At 44.1% G+C, this 24,933-nt stretch overlaps 1 protein-coding gene across 1 annotated transcript in view; it reads left to right on the forward strand.

Annotated features, from left to right (window-relative positions):
- The first annotated feature begins 1,370 nt into the window (after nucleotides 1–1,370).
- The window catches only part of DUSP8 (dual specificity phosphatase 8), a 76,091-nt gene continuing 52,528 nt past the window's right edge, over nucleotides 1,371–24,933 (forward strand). The window contains exons 1-2 of the mRNA XM_053394240.1: nucleotides 1,371–1,724; nucleotides 21,940–22,345. Coding sequence (XP_053250215.1) covers nucleotides 22,115–22,345 — 231 coding nt within the window. The 5' untranslated portion in view covers nucleotides 1,371–1,724; nucleotides 21,940–22,114. The remainder of the gene's footprint in view (nucleotides 1,725–21,939; nucleotides 22,346–24,933) is intronic.

Here is a 24,933-nt window from a genome sequence, read left to right on the forward strand (position 1 = left end):
GTCTGAACAAGGGAGGAATTAAGGAAGACACTCCCCCACATTCCCTTTTCCTTATCTTACATTCCTTATGGTTTTGGATTAATAGACTTAAAGGATTATGTGTGGAAATCTCAGGTAAAATGTTACTAACTGGAGTATCTGTGACAGAAGGAACTCTCCCTAAAGTATGTCACACCTCATCAAGGAAAAGCAGGAGGAGCAAAATTGTGACACATGGGGGGTTGGGTTTTGGTTAAAATTAGGGGATGGAATACAAGATTGGTGGTGACTAAAAAGGCCTTAAAAGGGTGACAGCATTTATGAAAGCTTGCTATTCAGAAGTCAGTCCTGGATATGTTTTGCCCATGTGTTGAATTTGATTACAGCTTATGCTAAAATACATATGCACCACATTGGAAGGTTATGACTCTCCATCCTTGGAGGTTTTTAAGCAGTGGTTGGATGATCATATGCCATGGATGCTTTAGCTGAGATTCCTGCATTGCATGGGGTTGGACTAGATGACCCTTGGGGTCCCTTCCAACTCTACAACTCCACGATTCTATGAGAATACCTGTGTTATTACTATTAACACTGTTTACTTTGTCACACAAAATGTAAAGGCATTTTCATATGTGTTGGCCCGCATGAAAAATTCCAAAATCCACACTCGGGCAATACTTCTGTTATTATGCCAACCAAAATGTTACAGTAGCTTAGATACTATTTTGCGATATTTTGGTTGGCCTAATAAGGGTGTTGCCCTAATATGGATTTTGGAACTGCTTCATCTTCTAAATCTATCCTTCTTTGGGTCATCAGGACCAGCATTTGTGCTTCTTTGTCATATAGAAAAAGCACCGCTAAGGTTTCGATACAAGAATGCATTTGTATTGGAGGTCATTTGGTACATCACTCCATCTGATGTGAAAATCTTAAGCCTGCTTCATTCAGCAGCCAACCAATTAAACTTTGTCTTGCCTTTGGCACAAGGGAAAAATCTTTCCCAGTTCCTCCTTCTGAGCAGCAGGGATTATCTGTGCGCCGCTGAAATGAGCCAGCCCTCCCTTTCCCTCCTGCAACAATAAATGCCACATTGATTTAGAATGAGTGGCTTGTTTTACAGTGCTGCATCTCTGCACCAGCTTTCTCCACCGAGGCTGGGGCATTTCCCTTTTAAGAGCTTGCAAAACTGGAAGGGAACGAGGCAAAGAAGGAAAATCTAGGCCATTGCCCCTTTTAAGCTGCAATTCTGCCTGCCTGTCTCCCTTTAATCTGCACCCAAAGCCCCAGGATCAGAGGCTGACGTCATCCTGCCCCTGAGCCTCCCTCTCTGATTGGCTGAGGGTGACGTCAGGTGCTTTTTTTCAAGGCATGACCTCATCCTCAGTTCATTTTTAGTTCTAAAGTGCAACCTTCTGTCTTCCTGGATCCCTTCAGCCCTGTTAATGCTTATCTGTGCTACCTCCCCCCCCCTCACACTACCCTCGCCCCTTCTGCAGATACATGCCTGCCCCTTAGTTACAGGGCTGGCATTATGAGCGCATTTCAGTGTGGCTGCGCGCGTGTATTTGCAGAGGGTTAGATCTTGCATCATCAGCACTTGCCCCAGCATTTTCAGAGCGTTTCCCATCCGACCTTCTCCTAATTGTGGTTAAATCATCCTGACGAATGTGCAGAAATCTGCAATCAGCTGGAGGGTTTAAAGGGCTTTGATCCTGGGCTGCAGAGGAAGTGCCAGGAAGGTAAGTGTTTTTAAATGTTATTAAGGATCCGCGCGAGAGTCGGGGGTGGCGGTGGGGACTGGACTTCCACATATCGCTTAATGACCCTGTAGAATACTGCAGTACGGGAGATCCCATGCGGGTTTGTATGGGGGGCGGGTGGGCAGCGGGGTGGGTACTACAACCTGCACAGGCTTTTAATACGCTTATTGGACCTTCCGCATCAAGACGCGAATGCTGCATGTTGCTGCATTCAGCATGCGTTCCCATGGAATCCTATGTGTAATGCCGGCTTCTACTAGATCTGTGACTGTGCATAAATTGAGTGCATGCATCGTAATCTTATCTGGGAGGGGAAGGCTTTGGGGATGGGGGAGTGGGGTGGTGCTAATTTTGGAAGGTAGAGTAGGTGCCGAAGGTTTTTGCAAAAAACAAATAAAGGTGTAATTCTAGCAGGAGGAACACCTCTCCAATGCTGCATACAGAAAAATGCGCAGTAGAGTCAGCCGTGCTGCAGGGAAGGGAGAACTGCGTTCAGCGAATCGCATATTTATGACGTGTGTTTAAGTAACAGGAGGGTTTTAAGAATCGGATTATACTAGGCTGAAATAAAACAGGAGGCTCCTGCGAAGTGAAGGGAAAGTCTCTGTGCTTATATATGTGTGTGCGCAGTTGTGGCCGGGGCGGGGTGGGGGGGACGTGTTTGTGTGCGTTTCTGCTAAGAGGTGGTTGTTATGCCTCGAGACTTTTCCAGGAAGGATCAGACGAGGAGAAATGTTCAAGGCTCGCTTCGGATGCGGAGCGTGGAGTGTCCTCATTCTTCTTAGGATTGCGGGGGGAGAGAGAGACAGAGACGGTCCATAAAGCTTTCCCTCTGTGGTTTGTGAGGTTGCTGTTAACAGCCCTGTGGTTTCCTAATGCCGAAAGAGTTTGGTTTGCCGCCCGGTTCCTTGGCGCTTCGGAAGCACCCGAGGAAACAAGAGTCTACTGCGTTTCACCTTGGCTAGCGCCTTGACTAGGAGCAGCAGTGCGTGCGTGTGTGTGTGTGCTGTGATTCAGCATTTGACGGTTTGAAAACAACAACCACCTCATCCAATAGAATGGTCAGGAAGGTTTGCCCACATTTCATGTCTTCAGTTCAATCAGGAACAGAGCATGAAGCGCCTCCCCCCCCCCTTGATGGCGGTGATGGGGGAAATAAGCACTTTTTTATTTTGTTTTTTGCATGATACAGAATTAAGATTTGCTACAGCTGTGGCCAAGAAATACTGCATGCAGACGTTCTTCTGGGGCCTTTCTGTAGGAGAGGGATTGCCGACTTGTCATAATACATGGATTTTTTGGGTGGGTGGGTGTGAAATCACTATGCTGTCAGTTGCAAAGGTTCTAATCCAAGCTTCATTGCTTTAGGCATCACACACACACTATTAACAACCTGCATCTCAGTATGATTAAAAATATAAGATTTCTCTATACATCTCTTATAATGAACGTAAAGAGTTGTTTCAGCCTAGCTCCTGCAAACATCAGCTTAATAGTACGGCCATCTACAGAAACGCTTGTACTCCCTTGTTTTGAAGCCTTGCAACAAATGACTCCCAATATCTTGCTGCAGTTAGGCTTAATTCTGGCACAACCCAGTTGAATTACGCTAGTCAAAATGCAAAAACTGCAGGGTGGAGGGACAGAAGCCCCCATGTAAATTAGCCGATGCAAGCCAGAACTTACCTTTTTGTACCTTTTTTTGGTAAGGCCAGTGCAACTTATATTTAAGGTTTGCATGACTACCTAGAAGCTTGGCATCACAACAACCCTGTGAGATAAATTAGGCTGAGAATACGTAAAGCTGAGCAGACATTGATTTGCTTTATCCAGACATTCTAGCCATTGCATCAGGCTTACCCTCTGGGTACTATTTTATAAAAGCATGGATATTTTCACTGATGACACAAAGCGGTCAGCCTAGTCTTTCGTGCCACTTGTGTACAGGTGTGAACAATGGGAAAGTAAGGGAAACGAAGCTGTTTTTAAACCGAATGTGCATTCTAATTTGTGTAGGCTTTGCAATCGTATTTTGCATGCAGGGAATGCAAAAAAGAAAAAGAAAATACTTTCAGTGTCATGGATGAAAATGCTCTTTGTCTGTAATGAAGTCTAAGGAGGCTATGTGTGAATGGTCATTGCATCCAAGCCAGGGAAGTGTGCTGAGCAGACAGCATTACACATTTTGATAGGTCAGCTGATTTGTTTTGCATGTGAACAATAGCTGAGCTCAAGGCTGAATGAAACGGTGTGAGCAATAAAGAGAGAAGGGTTGCTAGCTTCACTGCACTGGGTGCTAGATGTCTTCTGTTCACCTCAAACCTTGCATGGGATGATCTCTCTCTCTTTCTCAGTCTCTCACTCTCGCACACACAGTTTGATCCCATCTCCAGTTCTTTTCTTCTCACAGAAAGGGCCCAGATACCTCATCATAGGGAAGATGGATCAGGCATCCTCCAGTCCCCCCAGACAAGGCTACCAGATTTCAACTTGGATATGTTTAACCATTCTAGAGCTGCAAAGGGATTCATCCACAGCATCCTGATCCTCTCTTTCTTCTTTGGCCCCTTTGTTCATCTTCTCTTTCCAACTGCTGAGTGGTTAAAAATAAATAAATCCCTGGTGGAAATGGTTGGTCAAGAAGCTGTGGATTCGGAAAATTCAAAACCGCCCCTTCCTTCATGGCTGTGTGGTTGTTCAGAAACAGCATGATCTCTGGGTTGCAATTTAGCAGCTTGACTAGCAGGCTGGTGTAGACGTTTGAGACTGTGGTGTGTCACATGAAGAGAGCCTGCGCTTCCAAGGGGAATCCCACAAAGAAAAATGAAAAGCATCCCCAAAGCCCGGGGTCATTGGCCAAATACGATTGTGTACGAGGAAACACTCTCCCACTCTCAATTAGATTGAACGACCAGTCAGATTCAGAGTACGGCCATCTGCATCTGTGCACTGATTCAGTTCATATGAGTTGTGCTGAGCGCCACTCATTAAAATGTCAAGCAGCAGGCAGTGCAGGTGAGAGCAGTGACTGGTGGGAGTTAGGAAGAGGATTGCAAAGCAAGCCTCCCGGTTGCTGGCCTGGCACTGCAGTGAAAAGCACTGTCCAGAAGCACCTTAAATAGCATATGTTTAACTCCAGTACTGAGCTGTATGCTTTGCAGAAAACAGAAGGGTCACAGCACCTTCCCCGTCCTGAGCACATGCGTCTCTTATGGCTTGACAGAAATGAAGGTGAGAAGCATAGCTTGGTACTGGAAGTATCAAATATGGACAGAAAATGAATGAACCTTACAACATTTCATTTCCTCATGCTGGAAAGGTGTTGTTTGTAGATGGGCTATTTCTCCACAGGGGCTTGGGGAAAACACTTCTTTGTTTGTTCACAGGTCCAGCTAGTGTGTTTCTGTAATGAGCAGGATTTTTAAAACCCACACAATTGGCTGTGCAGGATGAAAACGCCTACTCTAAAGATCAAGCTATCCAGGCAAGAATTCTCCAACTGTTTAACCCTGAATATTCTCCAGTATGGCATAGTGAACTTGTTAAGTGTGTGGATATGTTTGTACCACAGATACAGGAGAAGGTGATCTTCAGGTGATGTGGTCACAAGTCATAAAGATTTAAGACCAGCACATTAAATTGGGCCTGGAAATAGACTAGCAGCCAGTGCAGCTGACAAACCACTGGCATAATTCAGTCAGAACCATGGGCTAGGAGTGTGTGTGTGTGTGTGTGCGCGCGCGCACGTGCACATTCATATAATATTGTGTGGTATATGAAGTTAAACATGGTAGTAAGATGGTCTTCAGTGAAACGTGGAAAAAGGCAACTACAGATTCACTCTTTATTCATTATTCCATAGGAATAGCTAAAGGGGGAAAGTGGGGTGATGGTTTAGAAAGTGCTCTAAATAGGTAATGGTATGCACTGACAGAGCAGGGTGGAATGAACGGAATATGGCTTGTTGAAACTTTGTATATCCCTTCATCCTGGGCTTTTAATTTCACACGGTGAAATTTGCACAGGCTTAGTGGATTCCACATCTGTGTTTGTGTGTTGTAGCAAAGAAGACAAGAGAGTCTGGCGACTTAAAGGCTGTTATTTCAGCATGAGATTTCACATCCTTGTTTAAAAAGATGGAGAAAGTATGCAGCATGTAAACAAGAGAAACACAGCACTGAGTATTTATAAAGTATGGCCCTGTCACTGAGTTATCTGCAAGAAAGCTGCAATTTTTATTTATTTTACTTTTGTACAGGGGTCATATAAAATCCTTGCAAACTGCAGCAACCTTTCACTTTAGCGGCAGGACAGAGTCATTTCAATGCTTTCTATCCAAATGAATATTAAGTTAAAACTAGTTCTTCAAGCTCTGCATTTTCCCCGCCCCATTTTGCAAAATTATTTCATCAAATATTCGTTTGGAGTAAGTTAGTCAGGGCAAGATAACATAGTGGAAGAGAAGTGAACCTATTATTGGGTTTTTCTAAGGCTTGTCCTTATGAATATGACTGCACTCTAGCAGTGGGACCATAATGCCTATTTCATCATAAATTTGGGTTTAACAGTGCATTATATAGAAGGGCAAGCAGTTACTACATTTGTTTATTCATTTATTTAAAAATAGTGGGGGTTTTCTTGTTTGCAATTCATTGATTTATATGTTTCAGTGTAGACTATCAGTAGAATTAGTCAGAGCTATTTTATATGAAATCAATTATGAGATATATTAATATGGGCTTGATTTCTACTCATGGCTGACAGTTCAATCTTTGCTGCTGATTTAATAGAGACTTAGACCACATCGTGCAGTCAAATTTATACTGGCGTGGTTTTTTTCTTTAAATGTGGAGAAGCTGGGTGGGCCAACATAGTTTATTTTGTAGTGAGCTAATTGAGTTCTTTTTGTAGCATTTATGCTGGTTTAACTGCTGTAAGTTTACTCTCTGGCATATTAGTGAAAACTGAAAGCAAGTGCACTTGAAAAAATGCAAGTGCTTCTGAAAAGTAGGCGGCTTTTGGCAATTTTCCTGTAGACACAAAGTGGTTTCTTATGGTAGTTTTAATGGACTGTTGATGGAATAAAGTACTAGAGTCTTACATCACTTGCAATCAAGCTGAAATGGGAAGCGGAGGAGAAAATACAGTGAATTAAACTCTGCAAAATTAAACACACACATGTTTCTGAGGCATTAAAATAGCATAAATGATAAAGATACCTAAAGAGTTAATCAACAGTGCAAATATTTCTTACACTGCTATCTAAGTCATGACTGCCAGTAAATCATCTTTCCTACTTTTTATGCCAACATGGCAACAATGTTGTAAAAAGCTATCGAAGAGCTTCTTAACTGTTTCAATTAATTAAAACTATAGAGAGCCAGTGTGGTGTAATGGATAGATGTGAGATTAGAATTGGTGGTAGGGGTGCGCTGCATGGGAATAGTAGAAATTGTGGAAGCAAGATAATTGAAATTGGAAATTATTTTCTTGATGTCATTTTGATGCCTCGTGCTCATTATCTTTTTTGGTGGAGTTATCTATTCCAGATACCTTTTCCAGTACCTGGGGTCCTGGTCACCCCATTTTTCTTCAGATATTTCTTGTTGTTCTTTAAGCCACAAGTGAGGTGGGTTTATACATTTCCTTACTGGTTCCAGATTATGTGAAAGACACAGAAACAAGAAAGATAAAATATTTTAGTAGATCAACTTTGCAGGGGAAAGGCTGACCTTTCAGTTGGACTGTTACAGTTTGCGAAACTTTCAGGACTCAGAGCCCATCTTTTGCAAAGCACTGCTCTTCCAACAATAGTTAGCAAATGAAAAGTCCCTCTACCATATGTTGGGCTGGTGTAGATCCGGAAGTTTTGTTTAACGTCTCTCCCATCACTTGGACCACAGTTGCTCTGTGTGTGTCAGAGACAGAGACTGCTGCTATGAGCTTTAAACTATTGATCTGCATTATAGGAATTTTCCTTTCAGAGCATTGGCTTCTGTGGAGATACAGGACTTGGATCTTCATCTGTCTCACTGTCAGTCTGGATTTGAATTGGGTTAGCTCCAAGGTGCACTAATTTGTTACATTAAGCTGTTCAGTAGGTATGGTTCATAGACTGTGCCAATATGTGGAACTCCTGCCCAGCACTGAAAAATGAAAAAAGGCAATACAAGATGGATTTCTTTATGTTCTCAGCTGATGGTCTGAAACATGAAGGCTCCCTTTGTACATAGGTAGGAAGTGCATAAATAATTTTCTTTGCCATTAATGTTAAAACTTCAATTAACATCAGTAAGGTCCATATTCAGTAGTTTCACACATTCTGGCCAGTTTATGTTGATGTGTATAGCAATATGCGCAAAATAAACAGGGGAAAAACTACTCTGGAGTGGGTGTTTACACATTTATTTAGCTATTTCTTCTTTTTTTATCAGTCATATACTAGTTCTAGTGAAATTCTAAAGCTAAAGTGAGATCAGCAGCAAAATGGCGTAGGGGAAAGGATTAAGGCTGCGCATCACTGGATTGCCTCTGATTCAACCATGTTTAAACTATGTCATGGAAAATAAGTAGGCATTGTATCTGTAGTTTTAATTCATTACTGAAACAGGGATGAATAAAACCCTTTATATGAGCATGCCTGTCCGCTTCAGAGCAACGCTTACAGGATGAATTCATGTAATGGTTAATGCATGACAAGCTTGCTGCGGGTCTCCTTTCCTTTCCATTGACAAATACTATGCTAAGAGACTTGGACTGTGTTGATGGTGTATATTTATTGATTACATTTTTATCTTGCTGTCCCTGCTATGAGCTCAGCACTGTGTGTGTTGCTCCCTCCTTCTTTTCCCAGTCTTCCTATGCTGTGTTGAAAGGTAGCCCAAAGTGCTTCCAAATGAATTGTGCATTTGAACATGGGCACCTTTGAACCTAGTACAACAAGAACTGACAACACAGGCAGGCAACCAGTCAGGTCTTGAAAATCCCAAATGCGCTGTGTGTCTGTGTGTGTTGAGTGGTGATGTTCCTCAAATTTCTGTTTCTTTTGTCAAGGAAATTAGCATGGCTGTGCGCAAGATAGTGCTTAAAAATCTGGTGACAAAGAAATTACTCGATGGATGCAAGAAGCAGTTTTGTTAAGCACGGCACATTCTTTGTCCGGGGAAATGTATATACCTTTTTAAATATATACAGTATGCTTTCCTTTTTTATTGCTCCTAAAAGGAGGCACTGATAAAGAAAAGCTTGCCTTCTGCAATGCATTTTGGAGCGAGTAAAAAAAAGGAATATTAGAATATATATTTCTGTGACAAAGAGCTAAACCGGGACTGGGAAACCTGTGGCCCTCCAGATGTTGCTGGACTCCAGCTCCCATCAGCCCCAGTCAGCATGGTCAGTAGTCAAGGATGATGGGAGTTATATTTCAACAGCATATGGAGGGCCACAGGTTCCCATCCAAGAGCTAAACTCAAGAAGTGCTGTTTTTCAGAATAAAAAACTGCTTCCTTCAGTTCCCTTTGCCTCTGGATATCCAGTGCCAGTGGCCCCAGAATTTGAGGCTGGTGCCTTGACATTTTGCATTACTTGGCCTATAAGCAGTCAAGTGATGGCTTCTGTTATCATGTGAGAATTATGGTCATTTGAGTTCTTTGAATGTCTTCCCCTTTTGTTTGCTAAAATCTGAGTTATCATTTTCACGAGGCCGTTCTTTTTTAAGCCTCCCCCCTACTTGTTCCTAGCTTTGACACCAGCATATGGTTTGATCAACTAGTAACTGGCCCCAAAGATGGAGATATGGTGCCAAATTGGAAAGGGATTCAAAAGGAAGAAAATTATCCACTTGGTTCTTTCCCATGACCAGTGGGCTTTGTTGCACCTAAAAGACCAGCTGCCCTAACTGCTTTTCATTTCCCCTTCTAAAGAACTACTGGAACGTGTGATAGGGTTGCCAGCATCCTGGCTTGACCTGCTCCTGTGTCGTTAACATCAGGCTGGTCTAAAGAAATTGGTAGCTTTTTATTGCATGGGCATGGCACGTAGCATATTGCCATCTGCTAATGATCTGTATCAGCCTTCACTAGTCCAGCTGTGCTGCCTGGAGATAATGGAGGGCACCAGGTGGAGAAGGATGATATAGACCAACCTTAAAGGCGAAGGTGCAATGGCTGATCAAATGTTTACATTCCTAACTGGTAGTAGACCAGGTTATTTCCAATCCACATTATTCAGGACTGTGCACTTAAGCAGGAGCTGGAGCCAGTCTCACCTTGGAGGATGTCTTCATGTTGGATGTTTCTGCAAATGTTTTTTGCATAAACACTTTACACTTGTAGGTGCATAATGCTAAAAACTTTATTGTGCACCTTAAAACGTAATTGTGAAGTGGCCTCCTTGGATAGGGCATGCCATCAGACAAAGGACAGGCTTTTGATAACAAGAATGCCCTAAAAAGTATACAACTTTGGAATCCACTTTTGAGAACAAATACTGGAATGTTCTGCCTCCCTTTTCCAGCCAAAGTGGCTAATGAGCTGACCCATTTTGCCAGCTGTTACATCAATGATCCCACTGGAGATTATCTGTGCTGGAATGCTTTTTCCCTATTCTGTAAATTGGTGCAGTGAGGAATGAGAGATTTTGTGATGCAAGAAGAAAACCATTAAGTTCCAGCAGTGCGCATTTGCTACTCTGGGTAGCTGGGCTGGATGAGGGAGGAAGAAGAACATTCATTTGGTTGATCTCTTACCCTCCCCCCAAAACACTGCATCAGCAAGCACAGCAATCCTGTTTGTAAATCGCAATTTTCAACCTAAAATTCAGGAATCGCATATCCCATAGTGCTGGCCCTTCATCTGCATGCCAGATGTTCTTCCTCTTGGCATAAAGGTAGAGTATGTAAGTACTCCAAGCTCCCCGATAGTGCCAGCCTATGAATCTATTTGAGAAACTATTGTGCTTACAAGTACTGGTACTTGCAGGAAGTTGGACAGGTCTTGAACTGGATTGAACAGCTAAGGAACTGTTCACACCTAGGCCAGTGTTTTGCATTACTTTTTATTATACTGGAGGACTTCTGTCAAGTCATTCCCAGAGATTTGCAGCATTGTTGGAAATGATAATATGTAAAAAGTTTCCACAGTGACATTTTTAAGCATAGGAGTGATTATAACTTGGACAGTAGCTCCTGCTAACTTGTGTTCAGTATGAAGTTAAATCACTCGTGAGTGCTCTTCCATTACTCCAAAGGTGACTTCATAGAGTAGAAACTCATTGCCTGTGTGAGTGTTTACATGAGGGGTGGGATTCTGTGGCCTTCCAGATGTTGCTAGACTCTAAATCCCATCTTCCATGACAGTTCCCCACCCCGGTTTTCAAATTAATTTATCTTGAGGCCATCATTTCAAGGTCACTGGACATCAGAGACGGGAGTACGGTACAATACATGCAAGGAAGGGATGTCCTTGATTAGTCTTCTTTTTCCTCCCTTCTGTTTCACTTCAGAATAATTGCACCCCCAACCCATCATGGGATGGGTTATTGAAGTATACTCAAGCATGTAAGCCTGTCAGGAACTGTTAGGAAGCATGTTAGAAGGCTGTGGAAGAAGGTACTCACATGGTGGTGTTGTTGATATTCGCTAATTGTTCCATTGAACTCTTACTCCTAGATAAGTGGGTGCAGAATTGTAGGTTCAATAACTGTATATTTGGGGCTTCTTGGTATTGCTGAAAATCCCTTTTCAGATTTCTTAATATAAATGGTTGTGTGGGAGCTTAGGAATGCAGAGGTCTTTCTGGAATTCCGCTTTTACACTCAGTCATTGGAGTTCATGGGAAGGGTACATTGTTGTCTTATGTGAGTCACTCCTATGATTTGAACCATATCATTGGGTAGGTTTATGCATGTGCTTATTTGTTGAAAAGTCATGGCTCTGCTGAGAATGCAGGAGTCCAGTGGACCATTTTGAGTTGGGAGACTATGGACAAGCTCCCTCAAATATTAGACTTGTTTCTTATCTCTGCCTCTTCAGAGTGCAGGTAAGGCTGGCCTAACTGAATATGCTCCAGAAATCTTTTCCAAACACAGAAAACTGGATGTTCAGGGGGAAAGGTTTTAGTCTAGTGTACTCCCAAGTGTGCTAGTTTGTATATACAGAAAGGTATTTTGATTTATGTTCTTATTAACAGATTTTGGCTTTTCACTTGTACTTGTCACAGTGCTAAAGAGTCTTACAAATGCCAATCAATTTCCATATGGGCAGCAAGAATGAGGGCTACAAAATCTTATGAAGGAAACGTATAATCTTTTCTGGGAAGATGCCTAGGACAGATGGTCTAGGAATGGTTTGACCCATTGTTTTTTTGTTAATTTATTGGTATAGAATTGAGAAACTGCCTTCCAGGCCCACAATGTGTGTTATTTGCAGTTCCACGACCATATTAGGAAATGCAACTTAAACTCCACTATAAGAAGACTGAGATGTCAACAATGAATCAACTTTGTTCAATGATTAAACAGTCTTTAATTATTATTTTTTGTTATTATTTAATTTAATTATTTTTGTGTGTCAAATAGAGGTCCAGAACTCAGGTTATATAGCATGCCCAGTGTCTGCTTCACGTGCTTCTTGTAAACTAACCCTGTTTCCACAGGACAGGCTAAGAAAGCTGTTGTAAATACTGGAAACCAAGGCAATTCATGTGAAGCGTGTGGCATTAATTACCAAAATATTTTTGACTATTTCATTCTTGTAAGTTGCTTTGAGGTCTTTTTTTAGATAGGTGTGCTATCCCTTCTTTTTTCTTTTTTGAATAAATAAGTAATATAAAATAAGACTTGATTGGCATGAGCAGTGAAAATCTGCACTCATGAAAGTAACTTCTGTGCTGAACGTCTTTTAATGAGCAATGTTATGAAAATGCTAATTACGCATATGTTGCCCTATTTTTCTAATCGCACCTGTTTTCAACATTGGTTTGCTCTTCAAAAGTTAGCCAGAGGGAGTGCAGAGAGACTACTCTCTGTACAGAAAAAGGAGGGCTGAGAGTGGAATCCTACCCGATTTGAGTGGATAAGGGCCATCTCTTGAAAAAGACTTTCAAAGGTATCTCCACCCACACATAGTGGGCAACACCTTAACAGGGCAGTCTGTGGAGATGTTGTCTCCCCATTCCAAACTGATGTTCTGGCTGTAGGAAATTGCCTGGGCAGCAGAGAGAACCAGGCTATGCCTGAAATAGTAAGAAACCTGGTCAGTGTCTGCCGGGCCTCTAAGGTATAGCTGTTGCCTGGCATCTGTGCGGTTGCTGTGGAAACACAAGGCGCTAACTTGTTAATAGGACTCGTATCCTTGCTTGCCACTACGGCAAAAAGATGAATAATGATTTGGTAATAGTCATGTGATGTAGGGATTCCTTGTGTGGCACGGGGTGGGTGCTAGAGTGAGGCTTGCTAAGCACTTAAGCACTTGAAAGAAGAAGGGGTGGGTGGAAGGGAGAGAGGGGGTAGGGAGAGATTTTAGCTACAGTGCCAGAATTTACATCTTAATAAGACTGTAGGTAGCTGCCCAGCTTAAGCCATCCTGCCAGCATTTCAGGTTCTAAGCTGACAGTTACTTGCTTTAGTAATCCTTCCGGCAGATAATAAACTGCCATGCCTGAAGACTGAACCAAGAATTACTTTCTGTCAACCCCTTGCCCTGCACATATTTTATTCTGAAGGCTTGCACACACTGTTACCCTTTACCCTTTAATTGCTGTACCAGGAAGCAAGTGCTACATGTAGCTCCCTACATAATGGCAGCCCTGTCTCCAAGCGGTGGCTACAGAAGATTCACTAAACAGCAGCTGGAAGCCCCAGGGCTATATCTGGCCCCTTACTTGCCAGACTAGAAACAAATGGGGTATGGAGAAAATAGCTGGGGATTCACTCAGACCATCTCACTATGTGTTTGGTGGCTGTGTGAACATGCAAATAGATGTAGATCATGGGTAGGCAAACTAAGGCCCAGGCCCAATTGCCTTCTCAGTCTGGCCCATGGACAGTCCAGATATCATCGTGTTTTTACATGAGTAGAATGTGTCCTTTTATTTAAAATGCATCTCTGGGTTATTTGTGGGGCATAGGAGTTTGTTCATTCCCCCCCCAAATATTGTCTGCCCCCCACAAGGTCTGAGGGACAGTGGACTGGCCCCCTGCTGAAAAAGTTTGCTGACCCCTGATGTAGATCCTGAATGGCACACGATACCCCCCCCCCACATGCTCCACCATGGAGGAGCACATATTCTACATTGCAATGTGCCTGCAATTGTGTTGCAGCATTCCGTGCTAACCAGTTTCAGCTACAAAAAGAGCCTCATGTCCAGTACTGTACATGCAATAATTTATTTGTGTAGTTAGCAACACTTGAACAAAAAGCTAATCCTGGTCCAGCAATGGTCATAGCTCTTATATTGGCCAAAACTGGTCAAGGGGCTGCAGAGGCTATAATGTAGCTGGTTGCAGGAGCACCTCCAGATTGTGTGTCTTCTCTTTCAGAGAGGCTGTAACTTCATTCAAGGCTGACAGTTGGCCAGCTTCACAGACCACTCGCCCACAGAGCCTTTCCTGCCAAGATTCTAGCTCGTTTCTCCTCATTCATTCCACCACTCCATCCAGGTATGCATCCAGGACCTGCATGGCATCTTGCTTCAGACAGAGAAATAGAGCTGAGTGTCACCAGCATACTTTTGGTAGCTTGTGTTAAATCTCCTAATGGCCACAAATAGCACTGGGCATAAAGTAGTGCTCCATAGCTTAATTGCTTGGGGACCAGAAAGCACTGTCCCAATGCTACTGACTGTGCTTGGCCCAGCAGATAGGACTGGAACGACTGTTACACAGTGCCCCTGATACCCATCCCACAGAGCTAATCCAGGAGGATACCATGGTCAATAGTGTCAAAAGCCACCAAGTGACTGAGAAGAAGGGGCAAGTTCACACTCCCCTTGTCTCATTCTTGATAATGGTCATCCATCGGGGCAACCAAGACCAATTGGGTCCCATGGCTAGGCCTGAAACCAGATTGGAATGGGTCTAGATCAGGGTTAGGGAACAGGATGTGGTCAGCTGGCAGGCTAGTCGTTCAAGTCCCTCAGCCCCTTGGTGCTGATTGCAAACTCTGCTTTGGAAGGCGTTGGCTGCATTTGGGCATGGCTTGCATCTGGTGCCCAATTTAAAAGGTGCTGAATGCAAGCCCTGCTTGTCAAGGAATTATTAGAAGTACACTTTAAGGTTTCTGATTTGTTCTTTCTCAGCCATGGTTTTACTAGCACCGCATCTGATGTCTTGTACGGTGTTGGGTGTGGACAGGTGAGCGTGGCTTAGGGAAAAATAAGGACACATATGCTGGAAGTTTTGGCACATAGGCCAGAAGTTTGCCATGCCTGCTTTACATTAGGCAGGCCTGTCCAAAGTCCTAATGGGGCCTGTTGGTCAATTCAATCTGGCAGTATATGTCCTGGGGTAAAATCCTTAAAAAAGCCCAGCAACTTCAATCCTAAAAAAAACTCAACTATTTTTTTGGGGTAAACTTCAATCCTAAAAAAAGCTCAATGACTTTGGTCGGCCCTCACGCATGTTCACTTCATCAAATCTGACCCTCTTTGAAAAAAGTTTGCCCCCCCCCCCTTCTTTAAGGATTCCTGAAGTTGCATTCAAGGAGCTTAGTGCTCTCTTGGCATGCCTCTACTGTATCTTCTCCTCCCTTCACTACAGGAACTGCATGTTGTCCTCAGGCAGCCTGTAGTTACCCTAATACCAATGTTAAGCTGCCCGTCTTGTCCCAAAGCTGCAACTTGGCACTGCACCTCCTCCTTTAATATTTTCATTCAGGTTAACCCTGTGCCCATCTCCTCACTAAAGTCATTCAAGAGAGATGTGGGATTAAAGGATTATGATAATGGTCTTCAGGAGCACTCAAGAAGATTACAGTGGCTTTGATAAACTGATAAAAGAGGGGCATCATATTAACCTTCCCCCACCTTTAAGAATTAGTAGCCTGGTGGTCATTGTATTGAGGTAATAAGGTATACCTAATTCCTTAATTTTACCTCATCTTCATAAAATGCCTAGATTTGCAGCTTGCTCACATGAATCCCCTCTGAAGTTTGTAAAACTGTTGCTGGGTTAATGAGGAAGGTCTATTTGTGTTAGCTAGTATCTTAAGAAAATGAAAACCCTACTGGGTCAAGGCAAAGGCCCATCTTGTCCACTATCCTGTTCTCACAGTGGCCACACTGATGCCCATGGGAAAGCAGCACATTCCCCACTTGTGATTCCCACCAACTGGTGTTCAGAGACACACTGCCTCTGACAGTGGAGGCAGGACATAGCAAAGAAGATTGTTTTCTTGTTGGTAGCTTATGCATTTGGTTTAACAGTTTTTGTGATGTAAGGCGTTTGGTCCTTAACTTGAAGAGTTTTAGGTATTTGTGGCCTCCAGTGGGATAGGATATTTTAGACCTGCCCCTTTTTTGAATGGATGTGATTTTAGTTTTCTATTCTCTTTTGGGGGTTTTAAGTATTTGGTTTTAATGTTTATACTATTCTGTAAGTCACTTTTAGCCACTTTTTGTGAGCCCATTAGCAGACTCTGCACACACTTGAACCAATGCCATGAGTGGCTCCTCCTATCTGAACTGGACCTCAGAAGATATCCTTTTTCCAAGGCCAGGTAGTGCTTCCTGGTAATATTATTTTTAAAAAGCTGTGAGAGAGAGACAATGAATAACACACAGCTTGAAAAATTGTAAATTTTGCTAGCTTATTAAGTTGGGGGTGGGATCAGACTAAATTATATTTTTAAATTCAGCTGTGCCAGAGTCAAGTCAAATATTTACCCCCTCCCTGCTGGTTCCCAAGAAGATATTGTTTTCCTTTGCTTTGGCAGCCTGATAAAGAAATAGGCTAAACATTTTCAGATTCTTCCCTGGAAATTTTGTTATTTTAAAATTAATAATTAAGAGGGTTTTTAAATAACTTGGTTGAAGTCATGTTGCTGCCACTCTTCCCAGCAGCTGACCCCCGCAAGTCAGATTCAGCCAACCACTCGTATCCTGTGGCCTGCTTGTGGTTGACAAATCTCTCTCCTTTTCCTTTCCTTTCCTTTCCAAGAGGTGTATTGAACCTGTGGCAGGCCTTGACACATGGCTAGTGGGCTGCATCCTCCTTAATGTGGGCCAGCTTTTGACTCACTTCTTCACTAGGATGGTTTTTGCTGGCAATTGCTCCTGGGATGAGGAGTTCCTCTGGGGGTGCAACCCAACCCCTCTCAAGTTAACACTTTCCCCCTTATTTGGGGATGTGTGCATTTCCTATGTCTTGTAACTCATGATTTCCACTTCCAGTTTGCTTTCACTGCTTTTGTGCTTTTTTGACGTGTCCTTTTTCTTTCTTTCTTGGGGCAGGCTTTGTATAGTCTTTTGCAGGTAAATGACCACATTCCCCTGGGAGAAAATAGTGAGGTTGGGGGAAGGCACATACAGGAGGCTCAAACAGAAAATAGATGGGGGCAAGAACCAAAAATGGGCAGGAGCGCCCATCTCTTTGTCACCTCTCTCCATCCTTGTCTTTCCCCTTCCTTCATCCGCACCTCCCCTTTCACTCAGTCTGTCTATCCCTTCACATCCCCCCCATTTACATTCCTCCACACACCCTCCCTGTTTACAGAGAGCCAGTGTGGTGTAGTGGTTAAGAGTGGTAGTCTCGTAATCTGGGGAACCGGGTTCGCGTCTCCGCTCCTCCACATGCAGCTTCTGGGTGACCTTGGGCCAGTCACACTTCTTTGAAGTCTCTCAGCCCCACTCACCTCACAGAGTGTTTGTTGTGGGGAAGGAAGGGAAAGGAGAATGTTAGCCACTTTGAGACTCCTTAAAGGGAGTGAAAGGCGGGATATCAAATCCAAACTCTTCTTCTTCTTCTTCTACATGCATCCTTCCTCTAATTAGGGAGAGAGAATTATCCAGAAATCACAGCACGTCTGACAAGAAACGCCTGCCTGCTTGCCCTTCTCTCCCTTTCTCTCCTTGCTGCGATCCAGTGGGGCAGGAGAGAGGAAGGGCAGGGGATTGCTGGAGGCAAGCAGGCACTTCTCCTAGCGTGACAGCTCTGAGACCACCCCCCTCCTGCCCCTATGCTGGCCATCCTAAGAGAAACCTTTTCCATGTTTGCCTGCTTGCATCTCTCTCTCCTTTTCTCCTTGCAGCTGCAGCTTGATCATGGCTGGGGAAACAAGGGAGAAGAGAGCGTGGCAGGAATCGGGCACAGCCATGGGGCTGGAGGCTTGACCACAGAGTGCAGTGACTAGAGTGCCCTGTGGAAAGTTGCTCCAGGCTGGCTGGGCCTCTGCCCTCGCCCAGGAGGGGCCTGCCTGCCTACCTGCAGTTGTCTCCCTTTCTCTGTCTGTTCTTTAGTTCAGTTTGTACTTGTGCTGCTAGAGGACAGGAAGGGCAGAGGAGAGAGAAAGAGGGTGGGGGTAGCGCAGGGCCAACCGGAAGCGGCTGGCAGACCTTATGGAAAGGGCCTTTGGGGGCCAGAGCTATGTCACAGGCCACCACAAACCTTTTTCATCAATGAAGGCAAGGTCAGAGCACAGGCTGGCTCAGTTGCTATTCAACCCTCACATGGATTTATTTCTTCACTACAGTTAAGCATATGCAAGGCACCTGAAAACCGTGTTTCTTTGAGCAGCTGTGATAAAGTTTAGTTTTGTTTTTAAATCTCTAGGTCCTCTTTTGAATTGTGTTTTGAAAGTCCTGGGCATTTGTCCTTCTTCATAGCCTTGAGACCGGAAGGACTTCATTTGTTACCTTGTCCTCAATCTTTGGCCAGCCTTCTCTATTGGACCACTCCGTTTCATTCTGATCTCTCTTTTTCTCTCGTCCTTTTGTCTGTATTATCTCTGTCTCTTTAATGAGAGCCTCTTTGTCTATCTGCTTCAATTGATCTCCTGGCTTGAATTTGGAGAAATGGAGAGAAATGTGCAGCTAGCTTTCCCCCACCAGTGGAGAGAGATGGGTTAAAACCAGGAGAGGAATGTAGGGGGAGAAAGCCAATTAATTTGCATCCTTTCTGATTACCTTCAGTTCTGTAGCTCAGGTACAGCAGGGGACCCTCAGCAAGGCGGAAAGTGCATAATGAAGTGTGTCATAATGGTAGCAGGAGCCTCTGCCTTCTCCCTCAGACCTTTCTTAATTAGGGCTGTTTCAGTTTTAAAAGCCTGCCCTGAAGTGCAAAAGAAAATCTAATTGTGGAGCATGAGAGAGAGAGAGAGAGAGAGAGAGAGAGAGAGAGAGAGAATATATATATATATATATATATACATATTGAACTGAACCTGATGGTGCAGAGGGGTTGTATGCCAGCCAATTGCGTGGCGAGTTCCCGCCCCCCACCAGGATAAATAAAGACACGAGACACCATAGTTTAAGGTTAATGGGCGAATTAGGCCACAACTTTATTGAATTCAGGAATGAGAGGCATTGGCTTAGGCATTGGTCCTAACGACTATCCGGCTCCAGCCCATTTGCTGGAGACACGGGGAAGGGTTAACACTATATCGGGGGAGTCTCCTGCCGAGGCACGTGACTAGGAGCTCCCCCGGGTCACCGCTCGGGGGCGTGCCTTTGGCCCACACCTCCATAGGCTTCGGACAGGGCCACGCCCCCCAGAGTCCTTTAACGGACCACCCTTCGCTCACTGGGGGGAGGTGATGGCGTTCCTCCCCCCCCACATCCTCTTAACCCCTTCTTACCAATGCCCAAAACGTGGGGGCTAGCCAGCGAAAAGAGGGCGAGCCCCCTCTGCGCCGGCCCTAAATAGGGCAGGCCACGCCCCCCAGCCAGCCGATTGGCTGGCTGGGGGGGCAGACGCGGCCGAGATTCCCCTGCTCTCGCGGGGGCTGAAACCAGCCCCCGCTCACGTGGGGGGTGGGCGTGAAGCCCGCAACCCCACCTCCTGGGCAGGCCGGAAGTAGCTCTGCCAAAGCAACTGCTGTAATTGGTATCTTTGGCCAAACCTATGGATAAATAAATAAATAATGAATACTGAGGAGTTGGGGCATGGGAAAAGATTTAAGCAGAAAGAGTTTATTTTCTTGCCTGGGCTTCTAGTATAGTTTTCAATGTTTCTTCTACAAGGAAAAAATGAAGACAGTACTATGCTCCATGATTTAAGGATTACTGGGCCATCGTCCCCTTGAATCAATGTACATAGACAGAGTTTTCAATTCAGCATCTTCAGGCAGAGCAGACTGTGAGTAAATCAGAACAAAATCCTATGCATGTCTGCACAGGAATAAGCTCTATTAAATTCAGTGGGACTTACTCTTAAGCCTTAAGTCTGAGGTAAATATGGAAGGAGGAAGGTTCAAATGGGATCTATGCTGATTGGATTACAAACTGGGCCTGCAGGTTTTTTTTGTCTTTTAAAAAAACAAATCATAGGGAGTGTGGGAATTGATCAGAAATGTAAAGAAAGCAGAAAATGTGTTTTCTTCTCTTTTAACTTGTTTAAATGATGAGCTGGAAATGGTTTACTTTTTGTGATGGTTTTCTAAATAATTGGCAAATTAAGCCACACCAGGTAAGACTTTCAAGTGGTTAGTTGCAACGTGCTAGATTTAAGTTATAAGGGTGAATACAGATATTTATTTCTTTACAGAGAAATCTCACTATGAAGTGAGAAATTTCTGTATACCGCCTCTGTTTTAGTCTCCCCCACCCCAGTAGAACCTTTATATGCAAAATAGGGGTACAAATTAGTATTTCTTCCAGTGTAAACTTAAACGGTACATCCCCCACCCTGTGGTTTTCAAAGTTTCTACTAGCAGGGACCCCTTCCCAACAGTGAGTTGTCTGCTGAGAAACCATAGCACATTGCTCTCTAGTCCAGAGCATATGGTGGCCATGCCTGCTGGGTCTTGTACCTTTTGCATGTGAATTAATAGAGTGATCTAGAGCATGTTGACTTACAGCTACGGATTACAGGGTTTGATCCATAATGGTGAGCGTGCTTTCTTTGGTAGCTTCACCATTACAAACTTTCTTTTTGAATGGCTCATGATGGGTTTAGAGAAGGGGAGATAATCTGTGGTCCTCCAGATGGTGTTGAACTACAGCTCCCAACATCCCTGATAATTAACTCTGCTACCTGGGAGTCATGGGAATTGGAGTACAATAGCATCTGGAAGGCCACAGGTGCCCTTTGGTGTAGAGGAATCCCAGGCTCCAGGCTCCCTGGAACATACTTTGAGAACCCTTCGTCTACACAGAACAGAGTGGGATTGAAGATCATCCAGAAAAGTTGAGGTCTTTTTTCTTTTTCTTTAGTTGTGCGTGATGATACACTGATGCGCAGTATCAAGGTCAAAAGCCCCAGGCTGTATCATTTCCAGGCTGCCATCTATAATTTCAGGGTTTTCTTTCTCTCTTTCTCTGGATGGCTGATCCATTAAGCCATTCAATGTACTGTGGTGCCTGCTTTAAAAGGGATGGGGAACATATGGCTCTTCAGATGTTTTTTGGCTCGCGGCTTCCATCATCCGCAGTCAACAATGCCAATGGTCAGGAATGATGGAAGCTGTAGTTCAGCAACATCTGGAGGAGCCACCTCTGTTATAGAACTCTATGTAGCTTTTGTCAAACCTAAGCTAGGTAAAGTTAAAGGTACCCCTGACTGTAAGGTCCAGTTGCGGACGACTCTGGGGTTGTGCGCTAATCTTGCTCTATAGGCCGAGGGAGCCGGCATTTGTACACAGACAGCTTCCGGGTCATGTGGCCAGAATGACTAATCCACTTCTGGCGAACCAGAGCAGCGCACGGAAACACCGTTTACCTTCCCACTGGAGTGGTACTTATTTATCTACTTGCACTTGACGTGCTTTTGAACTGCTAGGTTGGCAGGAGCTGGGACAGAGCAATGGGAGCTCACCCCATTGCGGGGATTCAAACCGCCGACCTTCCGAATGGCAAACCCTAGGCTCTGTGGTTTAGACCACAGTGCCACCTGCGTCTCACCTAAATATGTCTAAGCTAGAGAAGAGCAAAATAGTACCAGTTTGGTATATGATACTTACAGCATCTGACTACATTTTCCACCTTTCTCTTTTCTCTGTCTGTCTGTCTGTCTGTCTGTCTGTCTCTGTACTTCTCAACAGGTTTGGCACAATGACTTGCTATACAGGGCCTTAGCAACGTGGCAAAAATTGGCTGTTTTCAAGCTGCCTCCCCCCTCCCCCCTGCCCCCTTCGCTTCTGGGAGATCTGAGCTGGCTTCCCCTGCCCTGGGCATTCCTTCCCTTCTCTCACTTGCTGCGGAAGGGACAAGTCTACCATGGCTGGGGACAGACTTCCACGCAAAGTGATGGATCCCAAGAAGCTTGCCAGCCTCTTGAGGAGTGGGTCCGAAAGCATGCTGGTCATTGACAGCCGCTCCTTTGTGGAGTACAACTCATGGCATGTCCTCAGCTCCGTCAACATCTGCTGCTCCAAGCTGGTCAAGAGAAGGCTTCAGCAAGACAAAGTATCCATCACAGAGCTCATCCAGCCAGCCTCCAATATCAAGGTACTTAAGCTTGGTGCCATTGGTCACCCTTCAGTCCTGCTGTGACTCAGTGCTCCTGTCTAGCCTCAAAGGGCAGTTGACATATGAAGCAATGCAATAAATGATCTGCTAATGCTGTTGTATTAAGTTGGGACTTAGGCTACCTAGTGGTCCTATTAGAGACCTTTTCATTTACAAATATGCACCAGCCCAGGTTGCAGTTCAAAAGGAAGGCCAGTGCAGAACCAGCAAAGAGGAGCTTTTTAATCCTCTCCCCATGTGCTGTTTTTCTTCTGAAAGTTGCCCCACACCAGATGCTTTTATCCTTATTGGAGAAATATGAGTATGAGTCAGAAAGGGTTAAGAAACTGCTCTCCTCCATTGCTAGTCTTTTGCTTCCGTCATGGCTGCATAATTCCCAATTCCATTGTGGTAAAAAAAATCCCACACAAAATTCATACTGGGATTACACAAAATGTGTAGTTCTGCCTTTAGACCCAAACTGTTTTGGACATAGTGGGGACCAAATAGAGTTAACACAAGCATAGTATTAACTAACATATAAGGCTGCACAAACACCGAGAATGCTGCTTGCAGTTCTGATTGCTACATATATTCATTGGCAATGCAAAAGTGTTTTAAGATTGGTTCTACACAAGCTCTTTTCTCTGAAAGTACCTACTTTTTTTGCTTTGCAGTATAAAAATGAAACCAGAGCGGGGAATAAGAGAAAATATAATTAACCCCTCAACAAAACAGAAAATTACAATAAGGAACAATGAAGACAGGCTGTTCAAGGGGTGATTAGAGGGCTGTTCATCATTAATCCCCAGGATACTCAATGGTCAGCAATAAAACAGGCTGAACCTGCAAACAGGAAGTTTTTAATTAACATTGAAAAGAGACCTTTGCTGAATAGGGCTTACTATTAAGTAAACATTGTGAAAGGCTCTTGGCTGTGAAATAGCACATTGCCTGATAATATAGTGTTATTTTAGTGCTTGACTCTGTTTTAATTTTGTTTCCAGAGGATCACTAAAAAAACACACCAAACTCCACATCATTAAAAATATTTGTGTGTGGAAGAAACCTCAGAGTGTCTGTAATACAGGCAGTGTTTCCTCTATTCATTCATCGAACCTAGTTCTGTGTCTCTCTGAACTCAGTTGCCTGATGCATAATCTATCCTCAAGAGCCGTGGGTTAGCAGGGATAATCCTTTGAAGTAGGATTTATGTCAATGAAAATAATTGCATGCAGAGCAAATTGTGTGCAGAAGGGAGGAAGGAGCAGCAGCGTTGTGCTACTGACGAGCCATCATTCTTGATCCTTTTTCCTTACAAAGGGCAGTGAATGACACAGAGGTGGTATAACTCTGCATGCCCATTTGGCACGGTCTGTCTTCTGCTTGCCAATGTTCTGAAGCAGGAGAGGTTAACTACTGGTGCCTCTTCTTTCTAGAACCTTGAGGGCAAGCAATTCAGCCTCATTATCTAAATTGTTGATCAATTCCATCAACCTCCTTTTCCAGAGTCAACCTCTGCTCACATCTACTTTGCCTTTTTACTAACAAGTTTTGTTGTGCTATGCTGCTTGGGGCTGGCATGCAGCCTCCTTCACCTTGGGTGTGAAGGGCATAAGTGCCCAACACTAAGGCTTCCTTTGGATGTAATAGAGCACACCCAGAAGGGAGCTGCCTATGTCCCCCATAAGGAACACCTGATTTCACAATCAGGTGTGCAGATAGTACCCTGTGAAATGAGGCATACGTTTCCCACTGAATATCCCCATGTTCATCATAGCCAACCAGCCGTGTGGTCCAGTAGAAGAGCAGAATAGGCTGAAGCAGGCTGTGCAGCTGCACTATGAGATCTAAAAATAGATGTAAGTGCAAGGCTTCGCCATGCTGCCCTATAGCAAAGGCAAGCTGGGATGCTTATTCATACAGCCGAGGAGGAGACAGGTGAAAGGGTAAAGGAAGGAAATTTTATAAAAATGTGTGGTTTTGCTCCACCCAGGGAATTTAGTCTCAATGGTGCTTACCTCCAAGGAAGAACAGTGGTACCTCAGGTTAAGTACTTAATTCATTCCGGAAGTCTCTTCTTAACCTGAAACTTCTTAACCTGAAGCCCCACTTTAGCTAATGGCTAATGGGGCCTTCTGCTGCTGCTGCGCTGCCAGAGCACGATTTCTGTTCTCATCCTGAAGCAAAGTTCTTAACCTGAGGTACGATTTCTGGGTTAGCGGAGTCTGTAACCTGAAGTGTATGTAACCTGAAGCGTATGTAACCCGAGATACCACTGTATACACACTTATGTGACAGCAAATCCCTCTGCGTTCAGTAGGCTTTTCTCACAGGTAAGTGTGTATTGTATTGCAGGCTTCTGGTTGCCAGCATCTTTTATATTGGTCATGCTTATTTGCCATTGGCATGTAGAAATTAAGCAGGTTAAGCTGCACGTCAGGCCGAAGAGCACAGCTAACAGCAACAACAAAGAGAGTCTGGCAACCCTTGTCAGGTATGCCTCGCTCTTTTTGACATGCTGGGTTTTAAATCCTTGCTACCAGCCTTACAAAACAGAAAAGCAAGGAGGCAAGCTTTTATCTCAT

Source organism: Podarcis raffonei, chromosome 1 (genome assembly GCF_027172205.1).
Source record: "Podarcis raffonei isolate rPodRaf1 chromosome 1, rPodRaf1.pri, whole genome shotgun sequence".
Taxonomy (NCBI): Eukaryota; Metazoa; Chordata; class Lepidosauria; order Squamata; family Lacertidae; genus Podarcis; species Podarcis raffonei.